This window comes from Peromyscus maniculatus, chromosome 2 (genome assembly GCF_049852395.1).
Source record: "Peromyscus maniculatus bairdii isolate BWxNUB_F1_BW_parent chromosome 2, HU_Pman_BW_mat_3.1, whole genome shotgun sequence".
In the NCBI taxonomy this organism is placed as follows: domain Eukaryota; kingdom Metazoa; phylum Chordata; class Mammalia; order Rodentia; family Cricetidae; genus Peromyscus; species Peromyscus maniculatus.
In genome coordinates this window covers 41401414-41426550 of record NC_134853.1, presented here as the reverse complement: position 1 = coordinate 41426550, position 25137 = coordinate 41401414, and the positions used below count along the sequence as shown (strand labels likewise).

The 25137-nt window shown below is 37.4% G+C and overlaps 1 protein-coding gene across 3 annotated transcripts in view; it reads right to left on the bottom strand.

Moving 5' to 3' along the window:
- Positions 1-3733: 3733 nt before the first annotated feature.
- Positions 3734-25137, bottom strand: part of Rb1cc1 (RB1 inducible coiled-coil 1) — a 46462-nt gene continuing 25058 nt past the window's right edge. For 2 of the 3 annotated variants that reach the window (XM_006993451.2, XM_076563992.1), the window contains 9 exons: positions 16300-16465; positions 14358-14466; positions 14033-14273; positions 12398-12446; positions 11060-11107; positions 9998-10056; positions 7716-7852; positions 5773-5843; positions 3734-5070 (listed from right to left, as the gene is read on the bottom strand). In XM_006993451.2, the coding sequence (XP_006993513.1) occupies positions 4993-5070; positions 5773-5843; positions 7716-7852; positions 9998-10056; positions 11060-11107; positions 12398-12446; positions 14033-14273; positions 14358-14466; positions 16300-16465 (958 nt within the window). In that variant the 3' untranslated portion in view covers positions 3734-4992. The remainder of the gene's footprint in view (positions 5071-5772; positions 5844-7715; positions 7853-9997; positions 10057-11059; positions 11108-12397; positions 12447-14032; positions 14274-14357; positions 14467-16299; positions 16466-25137) is intronic. The other variant, XM_015986939.1, reaches the window with a different exon arrangement.

The following is a 25137-nucleotide window of genomic DNA, read 5'->3' as shown; positions in this document are numbered from 1 at the left end:
TTGGCTTATTTTTAGCTGTTTCGGTGAGGCAAGACAGAGGAAACAAATCCTAAATGTTCAGTCTGTGAAAGTAACTTAGTTAAAATAAAGGACTACTCCGAGTTGAGCTCAGCAAGCTGAAGATTTTGAGTATGGATGTTGTGTGGTCATGATCAACACAAAAGTCACTGTTAAGTCAGTATGCTGAGCTAGATAAAGTGACCCCTACAGTTGCTTCCTCATAACACACTAGCACTCTGAGAGGCCTGAATTATGATTTAGCTAACATGTTAATGGTGATAGACAATGCTTTTTCACCATAAACAAGACACAGATGCCTACTTTCATACCTACATGACAAAGTATTGATGTTATAGAAGGGCAACCAAGGAAGAAGTGGAACTATACTGGCCCACCCACTCTCTGAGTAAAGCAAATAGTAGTTTTAGAATATAAAAACAACAAATGAAAATTAGTGAAGTGTGACAAAACAGTGGCATCAGACAACACTGAAACATCTAGGAATAAATGTGTCCAAGAAAGGATTTGCATACTAAAATGGTAAAGCACTGAGAACTAACAAGATGGAAAAATAACCTCCTTTATGGCTTACTATAATACTACTGAATAGGTAATACTCCCCTGGTGATTGACATAGTCAATGTGTTCTGTATCAAAATCCGAATCTCCCCCTTTTATCCCAAATAAATATAATAAAATGTTAAAATCTTTCACTAGTTTGACACAAGCTATAATTATCTGGGAAGAACTTCAATTGAGAAGTCTCTATTAGTAGTCTTTAGGAAAACCTGTTAGGGTATTTCCTTAATGATTGAAGTGGGAGGGTCCAGACTACCTACCCCTGGGGAGGTAATCCTGAGTTCTACGAGAAAATAGGCTGAGCAAGTTGTGGGAAGCAAGCTAGTAAGCAGCACTCCTCTATGGCCTCTGCTTCAGTTCCTACCCTGACTTCTGTTATGGAGTGTGACCTGAGTTTAGAGGTGAAACCCTTTGCTCCCCACATTACCTTTGGTCATGGTGTTTGATCCAGTAATAGAAAACTAAGATAAAAATTGTTGCCAGGCTTGTGGGATATTGTGACAGACCTGTCCATGTTTTTGGTAGTGTTGTGGAAGGACCTTGGAACTGTGGGCTGGAAATGCCAATAGAGTGTTCAGAGCTGAGTGGGTTGTAGTGAGGGCTTGGAAGAAAGACGAGAGCAGTGCAGATGAAGAGGGAAGTTTAAGAGTTGCTTAAATACTCGATCAGGACCTGTGAAGTCTGGTCAGCTGTGGCTGTGACTAACAAGTGACCAGAGGCACTAAAACGAAATCTTTGCTTTGCTGCAACAATCGATACTGGCCAGTAGGGGAAGAAGAAGTTGTGATTAAGGAGGCAACTCTTCTAGAAAGTGTTTCCTCGGGGTCAACATATAGAGGTTGTGATCCAGAGGTACCAATGCTAGCTGCATGCAGTTGAACTTGGTAATGTGTAACATAGTTCAGATGTGAACTCTTAGCTGCTGCTCCAGCTAGCAATCTCCCATCAGCAACCTCTGTGCTGTTATCATGGACATTCTTTACCGTTTTATTACAGCTGACAGAAAGGTAAATATAGTTCACAATCAGATTTTAATATCTTACCCTTAAATTTGAGGTTAACAGACTCTTGAGGAACACTTGCAACATGAAATTGTATGTTAGAAGCATGGAAACAGAATGGAGGGGACATAGATATTCACATTATCTAGGGATGGTGGCGCACACCTTTAATCCCAGCACTTGGGAGGCAGGGGCAGGTGGATCTCTGTGAGTTTGATGCCAGTCTGGTGTACACAGTGAGTTCCAGGACAGCCAAGGACACAAAGAGACCCTGTCTCAAAAGCAAAAACAAACATACATTCAGGGCCACAGTATACTATTTTTTAAAAAAAAAAAAAAAAAAAAAAAAAAAAAAAAAAAAAACTTTTATACTTTATTTTTATTTTTTTTGTAATTTATTTATTTTATATCCTGGCTGCAGTTTTCCCTCCCTCCTCTTCTCCCAGTCTCCTTCCCCTTGTCCCCACACCCCAATCCATTTCTCCTCCATTTCTGTTCAGGAAAGGGCAGGCCTCCCATGAGTATCAACAAAATATGGCATATAAAGTTGCTGTAAAACTAAGCACTTCCCATGTATTAAGGCTGGGCAAGGTGATACAGAATGAGGGATAGGGTCCCTAAACCCAGCAAAAGATTCAGAGACAGCCCCTGCTTCCACTGTTAAGAGTCTCATAAGACCAAGCTACTCAAATTTGACATATATGCTGAGAGTCTAGGTTAGTCCTGTGCAGGCTCTCTGGTTGTCGGTTCAGTCTGTGAGCCCCTGTGAGCCTAAGCTAGTTGATTCTGTGGATTTTCTTGAGGTGTCCTTGAACCCTCTGGCTCCTACAATCTTTTTCCCCCTCTTCTGCAGGATTCCCTGAACTCCTCCTAATGTTTGGCTGTAGGTCTGCATCTGTTTCCTTCAGTTGTTGGATGAAGCCTCTCTGATGACACCTTATTCACTTTTCAAAACAGTACAGTATTAATTTATAAGAGTTTTGCACATTGCTTTTACTTATTTTTCTGAGACAGGGTCTTATAGCCCAGGTTGGCTTAAACTTTGTGTCCTCTTGCTTCAGATATTTTGAGATGTTGGATTTATAGGTATGAGCCAGGCAAATATAGTGCTTTTACTGTATCAAATTACTGTCACATATATAACATGTGCACCCCCCCCCCTTTTTTTAGACAGGGTTTCTTCATGCAGCCCTGGCTGTCCTGAAACTTACTCTGTAGACCAGGCTGGCCCTGAACTAAGAGATCTGCATGCCTCTGCCTTTTGAGTGCTGTTATTAAAGGTATGCGTCACCACTGCCCAGAATCCTGGTCTACAGAGTGAGTTCCAAGAGAGCCAGGGCTGCACAGAGAAACCCTGTCTCAAAAAACTGAAAAAGAAAAAAAAGAGAAAGTTTACAGTAGAAGCTTTCTCCTACCTGCTCTTCAGGTGGGCTCTCCCTATTGCTCAAGAACTCCTGCCTAAGCCTCCTGAGATGCTGGGATTGCATCTGGTCCCCCAAAGCTACATTTTTCCCCCACCACAGGACTATACTGTCCAGAGAAAGAAATCTTCATAATAGCTAATGCTTGTTGAGTACTGAACACATTCTTAAAATGGCTTAAATCACTAATGTTTATAATTTGCATTAAAAGTGCAAACTATATTATGTAGATTCCATTACCCTGTTTTAAACATGGGACAAATGAGGAGTCAGTTTATGGAAGTCTATCTAAAAGTCATATCTGAGACTGAAAGTCAGGCATTTTAGCTACAAAGCTCATATTGCTTCTAATTATGCAAAAAAACTAAGAACTCAAAGAATTTAGGTTCCTAGAAATGTTCTGTTTCTCTTCTAACAAAATCATTTTAGTTTTCATTTGCTTTTGAAACATATGTGTGAACAGTGACAAGATGAATATGAACGCACCATGTAACAAAAATAATCAACAACCACAACTAACAATAAAGATCAGTATTAAGGAAAGAGATTTAGTGTGTCACAGCAATAATTCCAATAATTCCATAGAATAATAACCATATATTAAATCTGAAGAGCATTAAGTAAAATGGCCTGCCTTAGCAGAGTCAGACACAACTGTTAAAAAAATACAGTCATTTGTTATACTTGTAGTATCTGCATAAAGATGTCATCAAAGGATAGAATAGAAACATATGAAATCATTTGTTCATTTATTCATTAATATGTTGTCAAATTCAGTATTCTATACACTATGTTTATTCCATTTTCGTTCTATTAGAGTACATATTTATAAAAATATCGAACTTATTTTTATGAAGAAATTAAATATTTCTGAAAAAGAATCATTTTATTACTCCTCTCTAGCAACAACCCTGAAAACACTCTTTCCAATTAACTAGCTACTTCAGCACATTTGCTCAGTGCCAACTTCTAAAGTCTGAGTTTACATGGTTCTCTTCCACAGAACACCACTTCACTGTTACACAGGATACAAACAACATTTTTGTAATAAACATGTTTCTCTTTGATACAGAACATTTTTTTCACCCTTCCCAGCAATCACGCAAATAGATTAAAAATGTAACCTTCAAAAGGCACACGTATTTACATTTTCAATTCTTTATTGTCTTAAAATTGTACAGGTCCTTTACAATACACTATTTTGTTATTTAAATGACCTCTAAATGTTAATGTACAATGAATATCTTTTTTGAAGCTCAATCATGAATTAAGAGTTCATCAATATGATTATTTGAAACAGTCCTAAGAGCTGAGAAGTCTGAGTCCTGCACTTGAAAATATCAGTGGTGCAGACTTTTCTTCCCTGGGAGACCAGATGATCTGTGTGGAAAGTGCTTTTGAAGATTGCTCATTATTTATGGCCGATCTTAAAGTCAGTCAAATTACATTGTTAATTTTTTGAAACATCAAAGGGTATCTTAAAAAAATTAAAGAATTTGTTAGCAGTCTTCTGAGGCAAACTCAAAATTACGATTATCTGCATGCAATAACACTCCTCTTTAAATAGCTTGGAAGGATTTACACATTTTATAAAGAACGTGTTAAAGAGTGCAAGGACTCTTGAGTTCACAACAGAACAAATGCTGGTAACAACAACACTGGTATCTATTCAGCTAATGTTTATTAGCAGGCAATTAATGAGGCTAGTCACAAGCCACAGTGTAGGCTTTGCCCTTGGAGAACATTAACTAGTTTGGTCCGCATTTCTAGTTTTTGGGTGGAAACAAAACAAAACCATCTTGATTCAGCCAAGAATTTTGATGAATTTATTGTTCCTAAGATGTATCCACTTAAAAGGTAAGTGAAGTCCACCAATGAAGCATACTGTCATGTTGACTTTTGTAAAAAAGGATGGCCAGTTGTTTTGGAGTGATTTATTAGCACTAGAGGACAAATCAGAAAATGGTATCAGATGTAGATTTCTTCTGTGGCTATACTTTCTTATTCCATGACACAGCTTTCACTCTGTAAAACTTTGTCCCCAAAGGAACTTTAAATCTGTTTTGTGCCTAAGAGGGAAAGAAAAAAATGGAATCACTGAATGACTGAATCAAATTATACAAGTCCCCTTCAATCATACTGCTTAATGCTAGAATATTGGGGAGGGGCTCTTGACCAAGTGATAATATACTGGCTAACTAACATTGGTGTTGGGGGTACTATAGCTACCCCCTCTGTCTCTAACAGTCTTACCCCTCATGCCCTGGCACTCACTATGCAGACTAGACTGGCTTCACATTTGTAGCATCCCTTCTGGCCCTGCTTCCCAAAGACTGTGATTACAGGCATATGCATTCATAGCCCAGGATGGCTTGGAACTACCCATCCTTCTGTCTCTGCCTTGGCTTCTTGATTGCTTTGATTACAGTATACTACCAATCCTGGCTTGTTAATTTCAGTTTAGTCTCCAAATAAAGACTTGAGAGCATCTTACATCAATGGAGTAGCATATGGAAATGAGTAAAGATCAACTCTACACAGAGTTCACTGTTGCTGGCAGTTACGTCGTGTGCTTTTAACATGAGTTATGCTAGCTGTTGGTAATCTACCTCTTCTATCTAAATATAATAGCAATACTTATAAGATTTCTGGCCAGACTCAATTAAATAAAACTCAAATTCTAATTAAACTGAGCAAAAATCTCAAAATACTAGTAACCATTTCCATACAATAAAATTCCTAGGTTTACTATTATAGGGTATAGTTCTTACCTTTTTGGCTTGACAATATTCCTTTTCCATTACTTTTCCAAGGACCCAGGGTCTTCTAGATGCACCTGAAGCTAGTGAATAAATTGTTAATTTATTTTTCAAAGTTCATGGAAAAAAAAGAACTGCAGAATCAAAATAGTAATGGTGTTCTCACAACAACATGTAAGAGTTTTAAAACCATTGAAATCACTGAAACTAATTTTTTCATTTACTGAAGGAAAAAATCTGTTGTACTTTCTAACATGTAACTATACATGTGCTTTTAAAGATACTCCTTCAAGGAACACTAGTAAACTAAGTTGGCATCATGAACAAATAACTCAACACTGCCACCTACTGAAGGAACTATGATGGTGACCTCCACTTCTCAAAGGGTGAAACAGCCTTCTGAGTGGCAACCCTTCAATGTGGGTTGGAACCTGCAATCACAGTGTCCCTAGCACAGCAATGTCAAGACAATTGGGATTCAGTAAGAAAATAATAATAATAAAAAAAATTAAGTCCTGAAGTGGACTTCCTGTACAGAGAGACTGAGAATAGTGGAGAGTACAAGAACACTAATGAGAAGGCAAGCCCTGTCTTCTAGAGTTAATTATAATAGCTGTGCACATTTCCAGATTTACATTTTTAGAAATACACACAGGAAATAATACAAATAAGGCAAATAATAACAGGTGAATCTGTGTCAATATGTGGATTTTCCTTGTCTTATGAATCTTTATAGCATTTCACCTAAAAATGTAAAGAGCTGGGATACAACTTAGAGACAAGTCACTAGATTTGATCCCCAGACTGTGAAAAACAAAAGTCCACCAAGTAAATAAAAGTTTAAACAAGTGAACCAAAAACAAGGCCAGAAGAAAGAAAGTTGAAGCCAGGCTCAGAGCTCCGTGACTGTAAATCCAGCACTGGGGAGGTACAGAGAGAGGAGTTTAAGATCAACCTCAGATGCAGGACAGTTTGGGGCCAGGCTGGGACACATGAGACTTTTTGTCAAAAAGCCAAAAATAAGTAAGAAAAATGGTACAAATTTCAAGGTGAGAAAACAAGTTGTATGTTTATCTTCTCACTTTTCATGTCCATCCCACAGATATTCTAAATAGCTCATCCATCAAAGAGCATGATAGAGTAGTCAAATGACATTGCCCTAGCTCCAAAGTGGGTTTTTTTGTTTAGAGGCCATTTCAAATAAGAACATCAGTTCATATTGGGTAAACTGACTTTTTTCTTTTCTTTGTTTTCGAACAAGGTTTCTCTGTGTACCCCTGGCTGTCCTGGAACTCACTCTGGCCTAGAACTCAAGAGATCTGCCTGTATCTACCAGGACAGGGTATTGGGATTAAAGGCATGGTCCACCACACCTGGCTTGGTAAACATTTTCTAAGCAGTTTCAGTCTAATAATTCCAGAATAGCTATTCTCTTCTCTTTGAATTCTTTAATGATCCAACAAATAATGGGCATTGTTACTCAGCATGTTTAACAAAGCTCACTGTCTCTACAAAACAAAATCTCACAAAACAACAATGATGATGACGGCTCAATGAGCACAGTGAATAAGGCAGGAAAACAAAATTATAAGTAGTGTAGGAAAGACACTACTTAAACTCCTTATCTGACAAACACGGGTAATATCTTCAGGAGCAAGTAACCATATGCTAATTGTCAACAGAATGAACTGAGACTTTTGACAGTAATATTGCAATTACGTTATATAATGTTTGAATACTTATACAGTCTGATGAGTTGATCCACTGTAGAACACTACAGTCAATTTTAGATTTATCAATTAAGTCCATAAAAATTATGTAACTAATGTAGAATTTTGTATAAAAAAAAAAAGAGATTTTCCTCCTAATGACTTAATTTGTGTATATAATACACAACAGGAGAATATATGTCCTCCACTCAAGATTAATACTTTAGAACTGTATGTGACACTTACCTCCCTCACCTGGTTTGAGGTCCAAGGCAGGAAGAGACTCTGAATGCAGAAAATACAAAGTAGGACTAACAGTAAACAACACATAATTGTCATGCCGCTCATCTAGGATGATGAGAACCAAATCTCCCACCTGAAAACTAAGGAGAGGAAGGTTACTGTCCTAGATAGAGTTCATCACATGTGATACAAACTTGAGAGTATCCAACTGGTTCTGAGTCTGTGAGTTCGAGATCTACTGGAGTCAAACAATGGTTCAGGCATAACTGCTGTGGAAAAAAGGCCTGTCTCTGCACTGAGATGCTCACCAAAGTTTACTTTGTCAATATGCTATGTGATACAAATTAACACTATTTGTAATGCATTTGAACTACATATTGTGAGTAATCTAGAGATGATTTGAAGTAGATAGGATGTATATATAGGTCATAAACAAATACTGCACAATTAAATGAACTTGAGGGGGTGAGAAGCTGTCACAGTCAACAGAAGAACCTGTTGATAGACCTGTAGTCCTGAGTTCAATCCCGGAATCCAATGGAGGGGGAAATCTATGCATTCTGTGATATACACCCAGAGATGGCTTGATAGTGCCAAGTCCCTTTCATTTAATTGTATAGATATTTAAAGCAACTGCCGGCAATTTTTAAAGACTAAAAATTTTCTTAATAAAATTTTCATTATCTAATTAAAGAAAAGAGGGAAAAAAAACTACTTTGTACCGGGTGGGAGAAATATCTAGTAACAGGGTAATTCTTCCCATGTAATGTTTCACTTTATACCAAGATACATCCCTGGCATTTCAATTCTTAAGTGTAGCACTCTGAACTAAGCCCATGTATTCAGTCAGGCTTCAGAAAGCCTCAGTACAGACCTTAAGGAACAGATGAACACACAGTTACAACTGCCTACATGCACTTACTAGTGTCTACATCTCAAAATGTACTAAAAATATTAACAGGTTCTGAAAATCAGCCTCAGGTTTTAGTTACCAGGGTAATATTATATGCTTAGGTTTTCCAGATGATAAAGACAACTATCAAGTTTTTTCCCTTCCCCCTTTTTTTGACGTGAGTCTAGCCTTTCACAGCTGAGCCATCTCTCCAGCTCTCCCCTTCCCTTTTTTTGAGACAAGGTCTTGCTATGTGCTACTGGCTAGCCTTTGACTTGCAGCCAGTTGTCTCTTGCCTTCACTTTCTCAGCATTAGGACTACAGGCTGATGTCATAAGCATGGTGTAGGAAAAGTTTTAAACACTGCTGCAATGATGGGGTAAGCACTGTTTTGACAAAACACCAAAAGCTAATATAGTAACAGGAGGTAAAGGGTCTTATGAGGTAGATGTGCTAAGCTTATCTCTAATCTTCCAAAGACCAATGATTTGATGCACAGGTGGTTAAGCACAGAGAGCCATCTTGCCATTTTATCAACCAAAGAAGATAAAACAGATCTGAGATGCTAGGGCCAGAACAGATATCTAAGAACTATAAAAAACAATAAACAAAACAAACAAACAAACAAACAAGAAAACCTCAAACCAATTAACAACAAAAATCTATTCTAAATAAAATAAGGGTCTTCACAAATATTTAATTCAGAAGCTGGGTACTATAGTTTACCCCTTTAATGCTAACATTTGAGGCAGCAAGTCAAGAAGATGCTGTGTGCCAGGCCAGCCTGGGCTACAAGGTAAGACTCTTGGTCTCAAGAAAACCAAGTAAGTAAGTGTTTAAAGTTCAGTAATTCTTGAATGACAGCACAGGGTTCATGAGCTGATATGATGCTTTTCTTTATACTCCAGAGCTCCTGCCAGAAAACCCACAGGAGAAACAATTACTTCTGTGGGTTAATCTGTATCAGGAAAGCTATAATATTAAACTGTTCAAATGATGAAAATTTCAAAGTATACTCTGAATTTATAGCACATAATTAAACATAAAATGGAGGAAGCACAGTAACCTGAAATCAAGATCTTCCAATTTGAAATAGGACTAGGAAGATAAAGCTGTTTTCAGAATGGACAGCAGCTGAAATGTTAGCCAGCGGAAAGAAAAGCCTCAAGGGTTTTTGTGTGAATAGTAGAACTGTAATGGAATGACTCAGAATATAGTCCCTGGGACTCTAGGATAACTGTGAAAAACCTTGCTTTCCAATGAGCTTTTACACTACCACTATGCACAAGGCACTTGGCGCAATGAGCATGGTCTAAATGATCATTGTGATGATACCATTTTCAGTACTTAACAATTTGATTTAAAACCCACAAAATAAAAGTGATATACTTACTCTCGAATGGCTATTTTTTCAGAATGCCGTGAAGATACTGAGGACATGCTCTGAGACATCTGGTACAAAAGAAGGAATCATTCATGAGCTGCACACCTCTAAAGTACCATACTCAGAAAGGTATGGTGACACACTTCAATCTGTGTTCAAGCTGAAAAGTCCACACTTATATTTACGTCAGTAAATTCAACAATGAAATCTAGATTTGGTGCACTAAATTTCATCCATTCCCTTCCAAACACTCATACAGAGCAGGGCTTAGGCAACAATGGAATTTACTGTCTGACAAGGAAGGCCTATCAGCTTTCAGAAATTTGATAAAATTAACCAGAAAAATGATATATATATTCTACCAGTAAAGTTAAGACTGATCATCCATTTTTAACACATGTTCAGTCTTATACAGATTTCTTAAAAGTTCACTCTAAATAAAGGTCTAAGTTTGGAGAACAACATGTAAATACTTCTGTGTGAAGACAGTAAATAAGTGGGAAAGTACACTTCTCTAGATACCAGGTCTGGATGCATGTGCTAATAACTCTTGGTCACATCGGAGTTTCTCTGCTTCTCTGGTTACTACTATTCTAGGTGCTAGAAACAAAGCAGTTTAAAAATGTTTCTTGAACCTTACTGCCCTATGAAAACAAAACAGCAAAATATTAGTGAAAATCTCAGCCAAATGGGGCTTATATTCCCTTGGGGACACTACATAAAAAATGTATTGGGTAACATCCTTAAAGCCTTTTTAATCAGTAGTCTATTAGTACAGAACATCTAATTTTTGTTGTTGTGTAACAGCAAAAGAAAACAGCAGAGGTGGTACATGCCTTGCTGGAATCACCACACTCTTGATGACCTGAGTTCGATCCCCAGGCCCATGTGGTGGCAAGAACTTATTTTGAAAGTTCTCCTCTGGCTTCCATACTCACACTATGGTGACACACATGCCCCCTTTCCATTTAAATAAGTATTTTAAAAAATTAGAACAGCATTTGTCCTTCAGGTGGAAGATGACTATAACAAAATACAAACTAAAAAGAGACACAACCAGAAAACTCTTACCAGTCTTTGATTTAACCGCTTGTTTTCTTCTTCCTTCAACTGCAATGTCTACAGGTAGAAAAAGAGCCATGGTTTATCCTTCAATGATTAGCAAGGGTCTCATCTTCACACTGTGTGTGTGTGTCCAGAGTCTATTCTAACTGTTCTGACCACTAACTACTTTAGTGAGAATGAGAACACCAGCTACACTGTCCTAGGACTTACTTCCTTAAGTTTTCAAATTTCGTCATTAGCTGTAGAATTTTAAACACACAATAAGTATCTTCATTTATCCTCAAAGATTTAAGTTAAGAGGTGGGAAGTGCATTTAAATGCATTGCTATATCTTGTGTGATTCTAAGGTGCTTAATCATGAAACAAGAAAAGGGTGGCTGACAAATATGAATAAAATGAGACATTTGACTTTGGATTGTCACACATCTAAGCTTGTAGACAATGAAGACATAGGTAAAAATCTTCATGATCCAGGGCTAGAGAGATGGCTTAACCATGAAGAGCACTGACTGTTCTTCCAGAGGTCCTGAGTTTAATTCCCAGCAACCACATGGTGGCTTGAAACCACCTGTAATGATATCTGGTGCCCTATTGGGCCTGCAGGGACACATGCAGGCAGAACATTGTATATATAATAAATAAATGTTAAAAAAACAAAAACAAACAAACAAACAAAAAAAAAAAAAAAACAGCTGGGCGGTGGTGGCTTTAATCCCATCACTCAGGAGGCAGGGCCAGGTGGATCTCAAAAAAAAAAAAAAAAAAAAAAAAAAATCTTCATGATCCAAAGAATGAAACTAGTCATTGAGAGTTCATTCTCTTTTCAAAGTACTTTTGAATTTTCAAATTTTTAATCTCTTTATTTTTGGTGTGTATGTGTATGTTTCTGTGGGTGTGTGTATACCATTTTGTATGCAACTGTAAGGAAGCTCCTTATTGCAAACTTGTTTTGTTCACTTCAATTAATATTTATTAAAAACTTCATTACTTCAATCTTCATTATTTTTTCTTATATTCTTGCTCATCTCAAACAGAAAATCTACTTTTGTTTTTGAATTAAATGTGCTGAAATTCTTATTCATCTTACACTGTTGATTTCTGAGCTGTTATAAAATGTATGTATGCTCTTTTTTGCTTTCTATAGATGCCATTCACTGGGAAGTTACCCAGTAAGATTTGACCTCACTGCTAGCTGTTAATGGAGAACCAATGACAGGACTTCTCAGACACATCATAAAAGACAACGTATAAAGCACACCAAAAGGTAGTGGTTTTAGAATGGAAAACATTGAATTTTTTTGTAGTTATCATATTAGACAAGCACTTTACAGAAAGTCTGCTCACCCGTTCTAGAAGCATGATCCTCTGTTTCTCTTCAGATAGCATGTTTTCTCTGAAAGTGAGAGAATGGTTGTTATTAAAGTATAAGCACTTTAAAACTTGGAATTGTACATTCATCAACAAGATTTTAGAAGCTTAGCCAGGCATGGTGGTGCACACCTTTATTCTCAGCTCTTGGAAGGCAGAGGCAGGTGGATCTCTACGTGTTCAAGGCTAGCCTAGTCTACACAGTGAGTTCCAGGACAGCCTCGAGAGACCCAGTCTCAAAACGAAGAAGGAAAAAAAAAAAGATTTTAGAAGCTTAACTATTACTACTTATTCAGATACCTTTAGCAGAGTAAAAACTTGTACTAAATTTTCAAAAGTAGCCCATATAGATCGGAATAGCTATTATTCTGTATACAAACTCAGACACTTCCTGAAATTAGAAACAAAATTTTTCATGTTTTTATCTATAGATAATTTCTTCAAAATTCATACTTTCCCAGATATTAAACACTTTTTCCCTTTATGAATTTATTTTCAAAGAAATGTATATGATTTTATATAGCTCTCTCTAGATATTACATTGATTGTACTTGGCTTTATATCCTTTTTGTTTATTCTACAACATTCCAGTTTCTACTTGTATATTAATATTTATATTACTATCTACTTAGGGGCATCAATAACTACACATCTAAATAAAGGCATGTTAAAATTTCCAAATGCAGACTCATCTTTTTGTTAATAATAAAAGCTGGAAAAATTGATCGTTAAACTTTATTGATTGATTGATTGATTGACTGGCTGATTGATTTTTGGTGTCTATGTGGTCTATGTATGTGTTTATGTGGATGTGTGTACATATATGTGAAAACCAGAGGTCAACATTGGGAGCCTTCTTGAGACTGCTTACTACCATTTTTGAGTTTTCTCACTGACCCTGGAACTCATTAATTCTGATAGAACAGCTGGCCAATGAGCTCTGAGGATCTGCCAGCCTCTGTCCCCCACCCCACCACCATCACACTGCGGATATTAGACAAATGCTCTCATGTGCCTGGCCTTACACTGAGCTTTCTACATTGTTTTGATTTAACTGTCTGTCCTGCATATAACATATAACATATAGTTGGGTTTACTTCCCCTGCAGCTCGTGTTTCCACTCTGGATTAATTCCTATCATGTATGACTTCTAATTTAGCATGTTTATACTTTGTCCTTTAAAAATCACACTTTTATATAGGCTGAGAACAATTTAGTAAAGTAGAGGTAGGTGGATCTCTGTGAGTTAGAGGTCAGCCTTGTCAGCAAAGCAAGTTCTAGGACAACCAGTACTGTTACAGAGAAACTCCGTCTTGAAAAAACAAAAATAAACAAACAAAAAAATATTTCCTTTCTTCAGAATTTTCTAACTTAATGGAATAGCACTACAGCCTTTTATTTTTTATTTTTTGTAATTTTGAGACAGAGCCTCAACTAAATTGTTTCAGCTGGCCTTGAACTCACTCTGTAGCACAAACCGAGTTTTCACATGTGATCCTTGGCATCCTTCGAAGCTGGGATTACAGGCCTGTGACACCAACCTCAGGCCCAGTGTGGCACTGTTGACTTGAAAAGCCTCTGATGAACTCAGTGGAAGGTAGGCCTACTTACTGGACAGACATCATGCTTGTCTCCATTGCCGAGTCCACTCTTCCTTCATCTGATGTCTCCACGGCTGATCTCTCTGTCTCACCTGGGAGCTCAGGTGCACAAGCTCCATAAAGCTCTGGGGCTGCAACCAGAGGTGCCGAGGGAATAAAACTGCTAGTACGCAGTTTACTCACTTCTTCTTCAAGCTTTTTCTTTTCTTCAAGCAAACGAGCTCGATCCTCAGAAAGTGACTCTATCAAATCTAACCCCAAATTCAAATAATCATTATTCAAGTGAAAACATTTCACAAATACTTTTTAAAATCATATTATAAGATAACACTAACCTTTATCACGCTCTTGTTGTTGCATTGTACTTTTTAACTTATCACTAAGATCATTTATAATGTTTTCTTTCCTCATTTTCTCTCTTGTTAAAACAGTGTTAAAATTGGTCTGAAACAACAGTAATAGTCAATTATCTGTGTATACTTAGCAGCCAATGCTATGAAAATAAAGTTGTAGGTACTTTTATCTGAGGTATATTTATGGAGTCACACGAAGCAAAAGTTCTACATTTCCAGTAAAGGATATATTTTCTTGGTTCGAACTCATTACCTTGAAAACAAAATTTATTTTCTCATTTTTGCCTGTACTGTCAGAAGAAAGGCATTAGTAAATGCTTGATATTTTAGGGAAAGAAGTAAAATGAACAATTTAAAGAGTGCTGTTGCATACATGGCTTTTTCTTTGGGTAATTTTTCTTTCTCTGAAATCTTTGATCTTTGGCTAACTCTTGCTTACCATATTAGCATGTATTTCTCTTTCTCTCTGTTTTATTTGGACATTTGCAATGGCCTCTGTACCTGTACAGTGACTAAACTTACTATTCCCCAGGTTTCACCCATTCCCATTACAAGATGTTTATATATCCAATTCCCTAGAGGGACTGTATAAGATAACTGGCCATTTTAAATGCAGTTTCATTTACAAAGGAGGTTAAATTTGTTAAACAATTCATTTATAAGAGTTCATTAAAATCTTCCTAAAATAGAACAAATCCATACATGAGAAAATGACCTACTCTGACTCTTTTGTCAGCTTAGCATCCCTCCTTGCCCTACACTTTTAGGAATCCATTAATGGTAACAGACAGCTTTAACAGGAAAATTGTTTGATAGTTTTAGATAAAATCTAAGAGTAAAGAACAAACTAAACATGAGTTCAGGCTAGGAAGCACAGTGGAAGACCCCTCAAAAGGGAATGTTAATAATGCAGGTTAGGGACCAGGTAGTGGTGGCAGCACACATCTGTAATCCCAGCACTTGGGGGGCAGAGGCAGGCTGATCTTTGTGAGTTTGAGGCCAGCCTGGTCTACATCGTGAGTTCCAGGACAGCCAGAACTATACAGCGAAATCCTATCTTGAAAAAAAAAAATTGAAGCTTAGTTCTGGTTACAGGTAGGAAATTAGGACATATCAAAGCATATTAACCATTGTTTATTTTCATGAACTTTGTTATTTATGTAATATGGATTAAAATTATCACCATTTATAATAAGCAAATTAATAATAAAAAAAAATAGTAAGATAAGAACCAATTGGCCTTTACTTGAAACTGTAAGATAGCTTAGAAGTCACCTCTCTAGTATTTTACTTTAAAACAACACTTTTAACTAAGGATAACTAAGATAGTTGTTAGTTTCACACTTTTTGGTTCAATCAGTCAAATCAGTTAATTCATTATGCGAATCTGAAATCAAGTTTTTCCTTTTAGTATGTTCTTGTGAAAGAACACAGTGAGAATCTGCAGAGAAAAGAGCCTAATAACATGTAGAATAAGTTGTGCCAAAGAAGCTGTAAGTTCATATTCTCAACAGAAGGAATTCCATGTCAGCCTGAGTTGATAATTCTTACAGACTGCTAGCTACATTCATGTGACATATTATTGTTAAATTTTTTTTTTTTTTTTTTTTTTTGGTTTTTTCGAGACAGGGTTTCTCTGTGTAGCTTTGCGCCTTTCCTGGAGCTCACTTGGTAGCCCAGGCTGGCCTCGAACTCACAAAGATCCGCCTGCCTCTGCCTCCCGAGTGCTGGGATTAAAGGCGTGCGCCACCACGCCCGGCCTGTTAAATTTTCTTTTTAAATAAATGCTTTTATTATGAAGGTCAAACAAACATGAAGAAGGCCAGGTAATGGAAACACAAACAACATATATGAACCCTCCTTAGCAGCACAGAGAACTAGCTTGGTTAGATAGAAATCTAGCTTCCTCAGATCTCAAACTGACCTGTTGTTCAGCAATTAAAGATGTTCGAACATTTTGCATTTCTTCATTCTTTCTTTTTTCTTGTTCTTCAAGCTGTTCTAGAAACTTAGCTTTTTCTTCCTGAAGCTTCTCTTGAAGTTCAGCAACTAAGCTTGAAGAATCTTCTCTGGATGATTCAAATGCAGGACTTAAAAATTGAAAAGATTTTTAAAAGACAATTATATACATAATCACAATATATCAAATATCATACTTAGGTTATTTACCTCCCAGAAACCCATGATAATGAGAAATATATGTCTGTGTGAATCCTGTCTTTCTGACTGAAAACTGTGAACTATATAATGTCTTAAGTAACATGGTGAATGACAGCAAAAGCACGCGGCATAATAAGAGCTTCCACCAGCACCTAGGAAACCAATGTACTTCTCAGGCACTTCAAGATTCATCCCTCTAACTGAAGAGGAAGCACACATCTGGTGACTTCTTAGATGGAAAGTTTTACTTTTCATAAAATAGATTTTGGCTCATTTTGATACCCAATGAATAAAAATGAAGCTGAAATGAATTCTCCAGACAAAGGAAATGTATGTATTCCTGAACCGACTCATTTCAGTCAAAACTTGCTAATCTTTTAAGGGTTGCTGACAAGGCAGCAGAGATGAGACTGGCCAAGTAAAGCAAAAGCAAGCCTAAGTGAATGATTACACACTGGTTATTAATCTTAAATCTTAATTTGCTTTCAACCTTCAAAAGATTCCTAAAATACCAACTTCAAAACTGTTGAAACAATCCAGGCATGGTGGTTCATGTCTATAATCCCAGCAATCAAGTTTTCTACAAGCCAGCCTCAGCTTTGCATAGTATCAAGTCAGCCTGGTCTACATGGCCAGACTTTGTCTCGAATCTCTCTATTTAAGTGTTAAAACATGCTACAACAAAATAGAGGCTATTGTGTTATTATTTTCAGTGTGCATTTGTTTGATTTTAAAAGACACTGGAATGTTTTTGGAATAGAGGTGCATTTATAACCAGGGTTTTTAGTTAAAAGTTTGCTCACTCCTAAATAGCTTTTTATTATACTTATGGTAGCAATGTACAACTAATATTATAGCAACTGAAATTATGCAGAAAATCAGTAGGAATCTCTTATCCATACATCCAAACTTACAGATAAAGCTAACTCAAATCTGAACACTCAGGCAAATTTTCCTCTACACACTTGGAGACAATGTCTGATTTATGGCTTAGTGCAGAAAGGCTAGAATATTCTATTTCATGTAACACAACCTGTAGTGGGTAGCTGTTTCAGCTTTGCCCTGGAGGTACTACCCCCACTGAGGCTTCGGTAATTGTCATGCCTACAAGGCGGGGCAGAGACAGGAGCCCTTAAGACCTGAGATCCGGATGTGCCGGCTCTCTTGGTTCCTGGATCCTGGACGATGGAGGTAGACCTAGCAGAGTTTTCCAGAGAACACCACTGGACTGTGCTACACCTTTCCCAGACCCTGTAACCTATCCCTTTACTTGTAAGTTACCCCACAAAATAAACCTCTTTTTAACTACGAGGAGTTGCCTTAATACTACAACCAATAACAACCAATTAAAAGGTGAAGGATTTATTTCTGTTTCTCCTTTGGGTTGTGCTGCGGGCCGCAGGAATATATCATAAGAACTCAGCTGGTTATGGCAAAGTCACTACCTGGAGGGATCAGGGAATTCCTCCAGAGGAAGCCAAAACCCAAGGAGTTTTTGGTGCTACTTGGCTTGTTATATATCAGCTGTATTCTGTTATGAAAATCATGTGTGCCTTCATAGTTTTTCCAATTGACTTTTCCCTAAGAAGGGCTAACAGTGTGGACTGATCACTCTCTGAACATACACATTCCAGGTATTTGGAGAACAGCCTCAGGAAAGGCTTTCTCTGGAATCAGATTATCTCCCTTAGCCACTTTCAAGGACTACAGGAAACACCACCCAGGTGGGTGCCCAACTTCCAAGGACTAACAATGATAACAGCCCACCTGCAAATCTCCTGACTTATGGTAAATTCCACAAGGAGACACCGCCTAGGAGAGGTGGACATTAAGTAATAGCTTTACACAATTTAGCTCGGACCCTCCCTTTATATACTGGGACTTCTAGGGCATAGGGAAGAGAAGAGAAAAGAGAATGGAAGAACTAGATAGGTAAGAACTTGAGAGGAACAAACTGAGATGGGAAAGAAGTAGATTGAAGGGCTACAAGAGAGTACTAGAGGAACGAAATGGAAGAGGAGGAAGAGCCAGATGGGGAAGAACAAGATGAGGTAGAATGAGAAGAAGAGAGAGGAGATGGGAGAGGAGATGATATGGGAAGGAACAAGATGGATGAGAACCTAGAAGGGGCAGAACTAGATGAAGGAATTAAGATAGAACCTAGAAGAGATCGCAGACAAGTGTAGAGAGAAATCAGGCTAAAGATGACCTAAATATGAGAGCAGAATATAAGCTTGTAACTGACACAGAATAATAAAGTATATGGATTAAGGAGCTTCGTGTGCATAGATTCATTTCTTCTCATCAAAGATTATCAGCTGGTTGTGGATTCTTCCCGGACCCTGGGAGGGGACTATTGAGGGGCTGGACCCCCTTAGTCCTCGATAGGGTTGAAAGAAATGGAGCTGTGCAAGTTAAAGCTTTATCACTGATAGTATGTAGTTAGCAGGGCTGCACAAAGGAAATGTTAATGAGAGAACAGACTCAGGACTGTAACAATGGATAACCAGGCATAGGCAGGGGTGAGAAATAATTCCAGTCAGCTAATACAGTCCCTGAAGAATTATCCCTATAGCTAGAGGGTAAATGCCAACAGTTTAGAATATAGACAGTCATGGCCACATTAGACAATCAATCACAGAATTGTATGGAACGGGCTGAAAAAGTGGGGTTACAACTGGCCACTAAGAGTCATACATTCAAATTTTACTGTAACAAAATGCTTTCTGAATGATGTCAAGATAAAAGGAACAGAAGACAGCAAATACGTCCGAAAGAGAGTTTTATATTATTAAGAATGAAACAGTATAGTTCAAATTGTGCAATTGGGGGCATATACACACAAGGGCAAATACCTATCATTCTAAGTGTTTTTCATCTTTACATTGCCAGGTGCACTGTGTTTTAGGATAAATGACACAGGTAGAAGAGATGGGTCCAGGTAAGCAAGCACATACAGTTTTCACACTTATTCCCTCTGATGATTAGCCTGTGGTGATTAGCACAGGTTACTGCACAATGACCCAGAGGCTTGGGAAAAATAAAAAATAAAAAAGCTTAAGATGCAGAGAATAACAAATAATTATCCTGGGATGCAAATGGATGTTTTAGACTGGCTAGCCTCTACTTCACATATGTTGTTGAGGATGACTTTGGCCTTCTTTCTGCCTCCAGCTCCTGAGGAGTGGGGATTGAACCCAGGGCTTTATGTAAGCTAGACAAGCATTCTACCAAAGAGACATCATCCCTAGCCAGCCTCAGGACAAAAGCACATACCATGCCAAAGATATCCTATATTGAGTTTTTGCTGGAAACTATTCCACATGGTTATCAGGTACATGATTTTGTCTTATTTTATATTACCCTAAGGTCTGAGATGAAAGAATTAACTAACACAGTAATGAAACAGTAACTGTTGATACAATCTTTTGTTCATTTTTGTTTTCTAGACCACCACTGCCTCCCTTAGGGAAGCAAGGAGATACATTCTGTCTGGGAAAAGGGTGGTAGTGGTGATAAACAGGAGGCACTGAAATCAAATGCAAACACAAATGCACACATTTGTTTTCAGCTAAGATCTTTAAGTGGTTCTGTTTAAGCTCAACCACACTGAGCTTAGATTTGATGGCAGTAATGACCCAAATGAAATGGCAAAATGAAACACCAGATCAGGGCTTCCAAGGCACCATTTTTTTTTTTTTTTTAAGATGAAGGGACCAATGAAGGCAGGCCTTTTGGACCATGACCCAGCGGCCCTTTCAAATCCTACACAGCTTCCCTTTCATACAGGAAATCATCTTCTTTTTCAGAGCAATCTGTGTCACTCTGAGGCAGTTACATTCTTAAAACTCAGATCCTTTACAAGAACCTCTTACATTATTTAGTTACTTCCAGATTCATGGTGATTTTCAAACCATGTATCCAAGTTAAGTTAAACATCTAACCATGGAAGGTTTGCATTCATATGATACTTAAATTTGTTTTGGCAGAAATATGGGAGGATAGGGTGGGGAATACACCCAATGTGAGGAGGGGGAGCAGATATAAGATCAGGAGGCACAGTCCCAGGACTGAATCAGGACAAAATTATAAATGGCCACAATAATCAGATCCCACATTCCCTGCTGGATATTATCAAGCTCCCAAACTGACTGCCTTAAACTTAGATCAACTAACCAACACTAAGTTCAAGTAAGATCACCATATTAAGATCCTTTAAAAGTTGGCAAAGTCAGCCCACCACCAATTTTGGTAAGTGCTCTCTTGCTACAATGTTACAACTGAGTAGTCTGAATACAGACTATCTAGTTTACAAACTCCCAAAGTATTTATATTCTGGCCCTTTGCAAAAGGGTACAAAACTACTCTAGACCTGAAAGTTTCAGAATTCCACCCACAGAGAAGCCTGCAGAGGGTGAGCTTAAAGGTTACTTTTTTAACATAACATCACTTGTTCTTTTTCATCTGATACTTGCACTGATGGAGGTCCAGGATCATAAGGGATTAAAAACAGTAACACAGAACTTACTCTTCATGATAATGGGGAAAAGGGGAAGGTATTCTTTTCTTGTTGACATAGTAAGAATCCATTCTTCCTTGAGTATTTACATTATATCATTTAAAATTATATGCCATGGCTGGAAAGATGGCTCAGTGGTTAAAAGCACTGGCTGCTCTTCTAGAGAACCTGGGTTCAATTCCCAGCACCCATATGGCAGTTCATAACTGTCTGTAACTTCAGCTCCAGTGGATCCGATAAACCCTCACAGACATGAATGCAGACAAAACACCAATGCACATAAAATAAAATCTAAAAAATAAAAATAAAATTCTGTGCCATGAAATGGGAAATATTTATAAAGTCCTTTGGCCACTAATCAAAGTATAATAAAATATCTATCTTATGTTGAAGTACTTATATAAATATTTTGGGTATGTATTGATTTAGCTGTATTTTACAACATGTCAACATTTGGAAAATCTATATAACTTAGTGAACCAGTGTTTTCCAAATGACTAATTTATGATGCTCATAAAAATCACACATGGGGATTAAAATACCTTTTCAATGTACAAGACAGATTAATGGATGTGAAGATTATGTAAAGGTCACTGGCAGTTTCATGTTCCACAATGAAACCAATGAAGAATCAACATTTATTGTATTTTAATTTCCTAACAAAGAATATGCACAATTATAGGAAGACCACTCAAATTTATTCTCTAAGTATGTATTAATATAATGCTATATTTCAATATATTTCAGTCAAAATGTACTGCTAAAAGTTAGGTGCAGTAAAATCCTATGTATACCAAGAAAGGTTTTTAAATATACTTCTTTATGACTTATTAGTATATTTTTCATTTGTATAACCATATACCTATAATTCAGGGTCAAGCAAAAATTTCTCAGGCAAAATGGGATTTCTTTATGACTTATTATATTTTTTTCACTTGTATAACTATATACCTATAATTCAGAGTCAAGTAAAGATTTCTCAGGCAAAAAGGGGACCAAGAAGAAAACGTTAAATAAGAAAATCCTGGCTCTACAGGAAGGCATGTGAATGGAGGGCATTAGAAAGCATTTCTTATGTACACCCTGAGAATGTTCAAAGGAATTTATTTCCCCAATTATTCAAAAAATCTAAGACTAAAAGACTAATGGTTTTCTGTAGGCCACAGCTTGCAGAGGTAGACAAGAGCTGAAAGTAAATGCATTTCATGGGAATAACTGGATTCTGCAGTGGCAGAGGCCAATTAAAGGCAAATCATGGAGAAACAATGTGGCTCCACTTCAGATAGCAGATCCAAAGCAGAAATTGGAAGGCTTGTCCTAGAATGTTAGCTGGCATCAGTCCACACAATGGGTTGAATAAAGGCTAAAACTGTAAAAACAAAACAATGAAGTTTGAATTGGGTATTTGGGAATCTAATTAGCTCCAGAGAATCATATTTTCCACTGAATTATAAGACCTGGGCCAGCAATCAACTACACTCCCTTTTTTAGCCATCTGGGAGGATACGTACAGCTGGTCATCCTGAACCCACTGTGTCTCACCAGGGAGACATTATGTATTGAGACTGTGTGCCATAGAGAGTTTTAGTTCAATTCTCCGTATTGAAGGGACTGAGGAGTAGGAGGATTTCATAGAAAATGACTATAGATATATCTCTGAAGATGGGAATGGATTGTGAATGTCCTTAAAGTGCTCTGAAGAAATGTTCCACAGCAAGAAATCTCCTAGGTATCTACTGAATGACTGAAATGAGATTCCTATCTAGTCATTAGATGACAAGCTGAGCACACTAGACATTAATCATCATGAAAAGAACACTAATCTGTCTCCACAAGGACTGAATTTTTTTTATACCAAACCCTATTTCTGCCCAAACTATTATTCCTTAACCTTAAAAAAAAAAAAAAAAAAATGATGTATTTGCCAGGCAGTGGTAGTGCACACCTTATATCTCAGCATTCTGGAAACAGAGGCAGGCGGATGGATCTCTGTGAGCTTGAGGCCAGCCTGGTCTACAGAGCTAGTTCCAGGAGAGCCAGGGCTACACAGAGAAACCCTGTCTCCAAAAAAAAAAAAAAAAAAAAGCAGCTGTATTCAACTAAGGACACTATTTCCCGATAAAGACTTGTAACCACAGCCTCATGCCTACAAGCACTGGTCTTGCCTCATATATCAATTACTAAAGCAGTTAGCTTGATATAGCAGTGAACCAATCTATTTAAGACTCACAAGTGTGCCATTTTGCAAGGATGAAGTAAAGTCCAAATGTAATAATACTCTGAGTCAGAGACCACTTTGTGCAATTTTCCCAGTTATGATACATCACAGAAACAGAACTTAAAACTGGTATATATAATATTACTACAGTGAAAAGCAGCAGGATTTCGGCCTATGCATATTTAGAGAAGTGATTGACTTCTACAGAAAGCAGTTCTTGGGGTTGAGGAGACAGCTCAGTGGGTAGAGTGCTTGCTACACAAGCATGGTGACCTAAGTTGTAATCCCAGAAACTACATAGAGCTAAGTGTGATAGCATACCTCTGTAACCCAGTCATACCTACTGGCAACACAGGAGGTGTAAACAGAAGAATTCTTGGAGGCTTGCAGGACAGCTAGTCTGAAGTATATAGGAGTGAATAAAATTAACAAAAGAGGCTCTGTTTCAAGCAAGGTGAAGTCAAGGCTCTCCTCTGATCTCCACACACATGTGACCCCTCCCAAGCATTTCTTGAATTATCATTTGGCCACTGAGGGTACCCCATTATACTGAACCAATGAGTAAAAATGTAGTATACTATATAGTAGATTTAATTTCCTGTCCAATAGAATAAGGGCAGAAAAGACAATTAATATAACACAGATTTCCTGTGTTGTCTCTAGGCTACCATGTATAGTAATGGAGGAAACAAACAAACAAACAAACAAAAAAACCTAGAGAAAAACTATACTAGCTAGGAATGGGTGTATAGCTCAGTGTTACAGTGCTTGCCTAGCAAGTACAAGGCTCTGGGGGTACACATGCACGTGCACATACACACATTTAAAAAAGTTTAATTAAATTAAAACCCTTACAGCAACTGTATTATACAAGTAAATGTCAGTATCTTTGCAAAGATTTGAGTTATGCCTGTCAGGTGAATAACTACAATCAGATAAGGCCCTGGCTAAGGTAATGAATGGAGTGGATGATAGAAAGAAGCTGCAAATATTTATAAGAGTTGCAAGGGTAATTATAGAAATAAAGGCTAGTAATTAAATCTATCCACACTAAGGCATTTGTTTTTTAATACCTTCTACTCTCCCAGTTTATGATGTAAGATATGATAATGGTAGACTCTGCAATTTTTTCAGGTTTTATTCTATAGAATTTCAGTGACTGCGACAGAGAGAAAACAAATGTTCAACCAAGGAAGGATAGAATAACATCAATTTTAGTTTTACCTTTGATAAGAGAGAGGATAAGGAAATCTCAGGCATATATGGGACAGAAGTTGCATCACGGAAAACAAATATGATATTAAAATGTCTTTATTTGGATGTTCAATATGGGTAGGGTAAAGAAATATGTACTCTGACTAATAAGTTTAAAACAGGGTACAATGCTAGACTGCTCTCTCCACAACACTGCTACCACCTCTTTTGTAATCTCATACATACTTCAAGTCAGAGACTGCATTTCCCAAAATCCCTTGAAGAGCTTCAAGTATGCCAATAAAAGAACACCTGCAAGGTTTGGAAAACAGAAGAAAGACACAGTCCTATTCTCCAGAAGTGGTTGTAGCCAGTTGTCTCACAGTAACTTTCTGACAAGTAAATGAGAACTACTCATTTTTATGTAGCAGTTTAAGCCAACATTTGATGCTTTTAAGAGGTTGTTAAGTACTGTGGCAGCTTCCCAGTGAACAATGGAGAATCACTTTTGATGAGGGCTTCAGAGTATGTCTTCTTGAAATCTCACTTAGAACTTGACAAAGACTCACTAAACATTATTAGTCAGTCTCTTCTAGGCCCTTTAGACTCCAACCTTGACAACTGTTCTTGTCCAGAAGTTTGGTAAGTCAGTTTGGAGAAAATCCCTCACT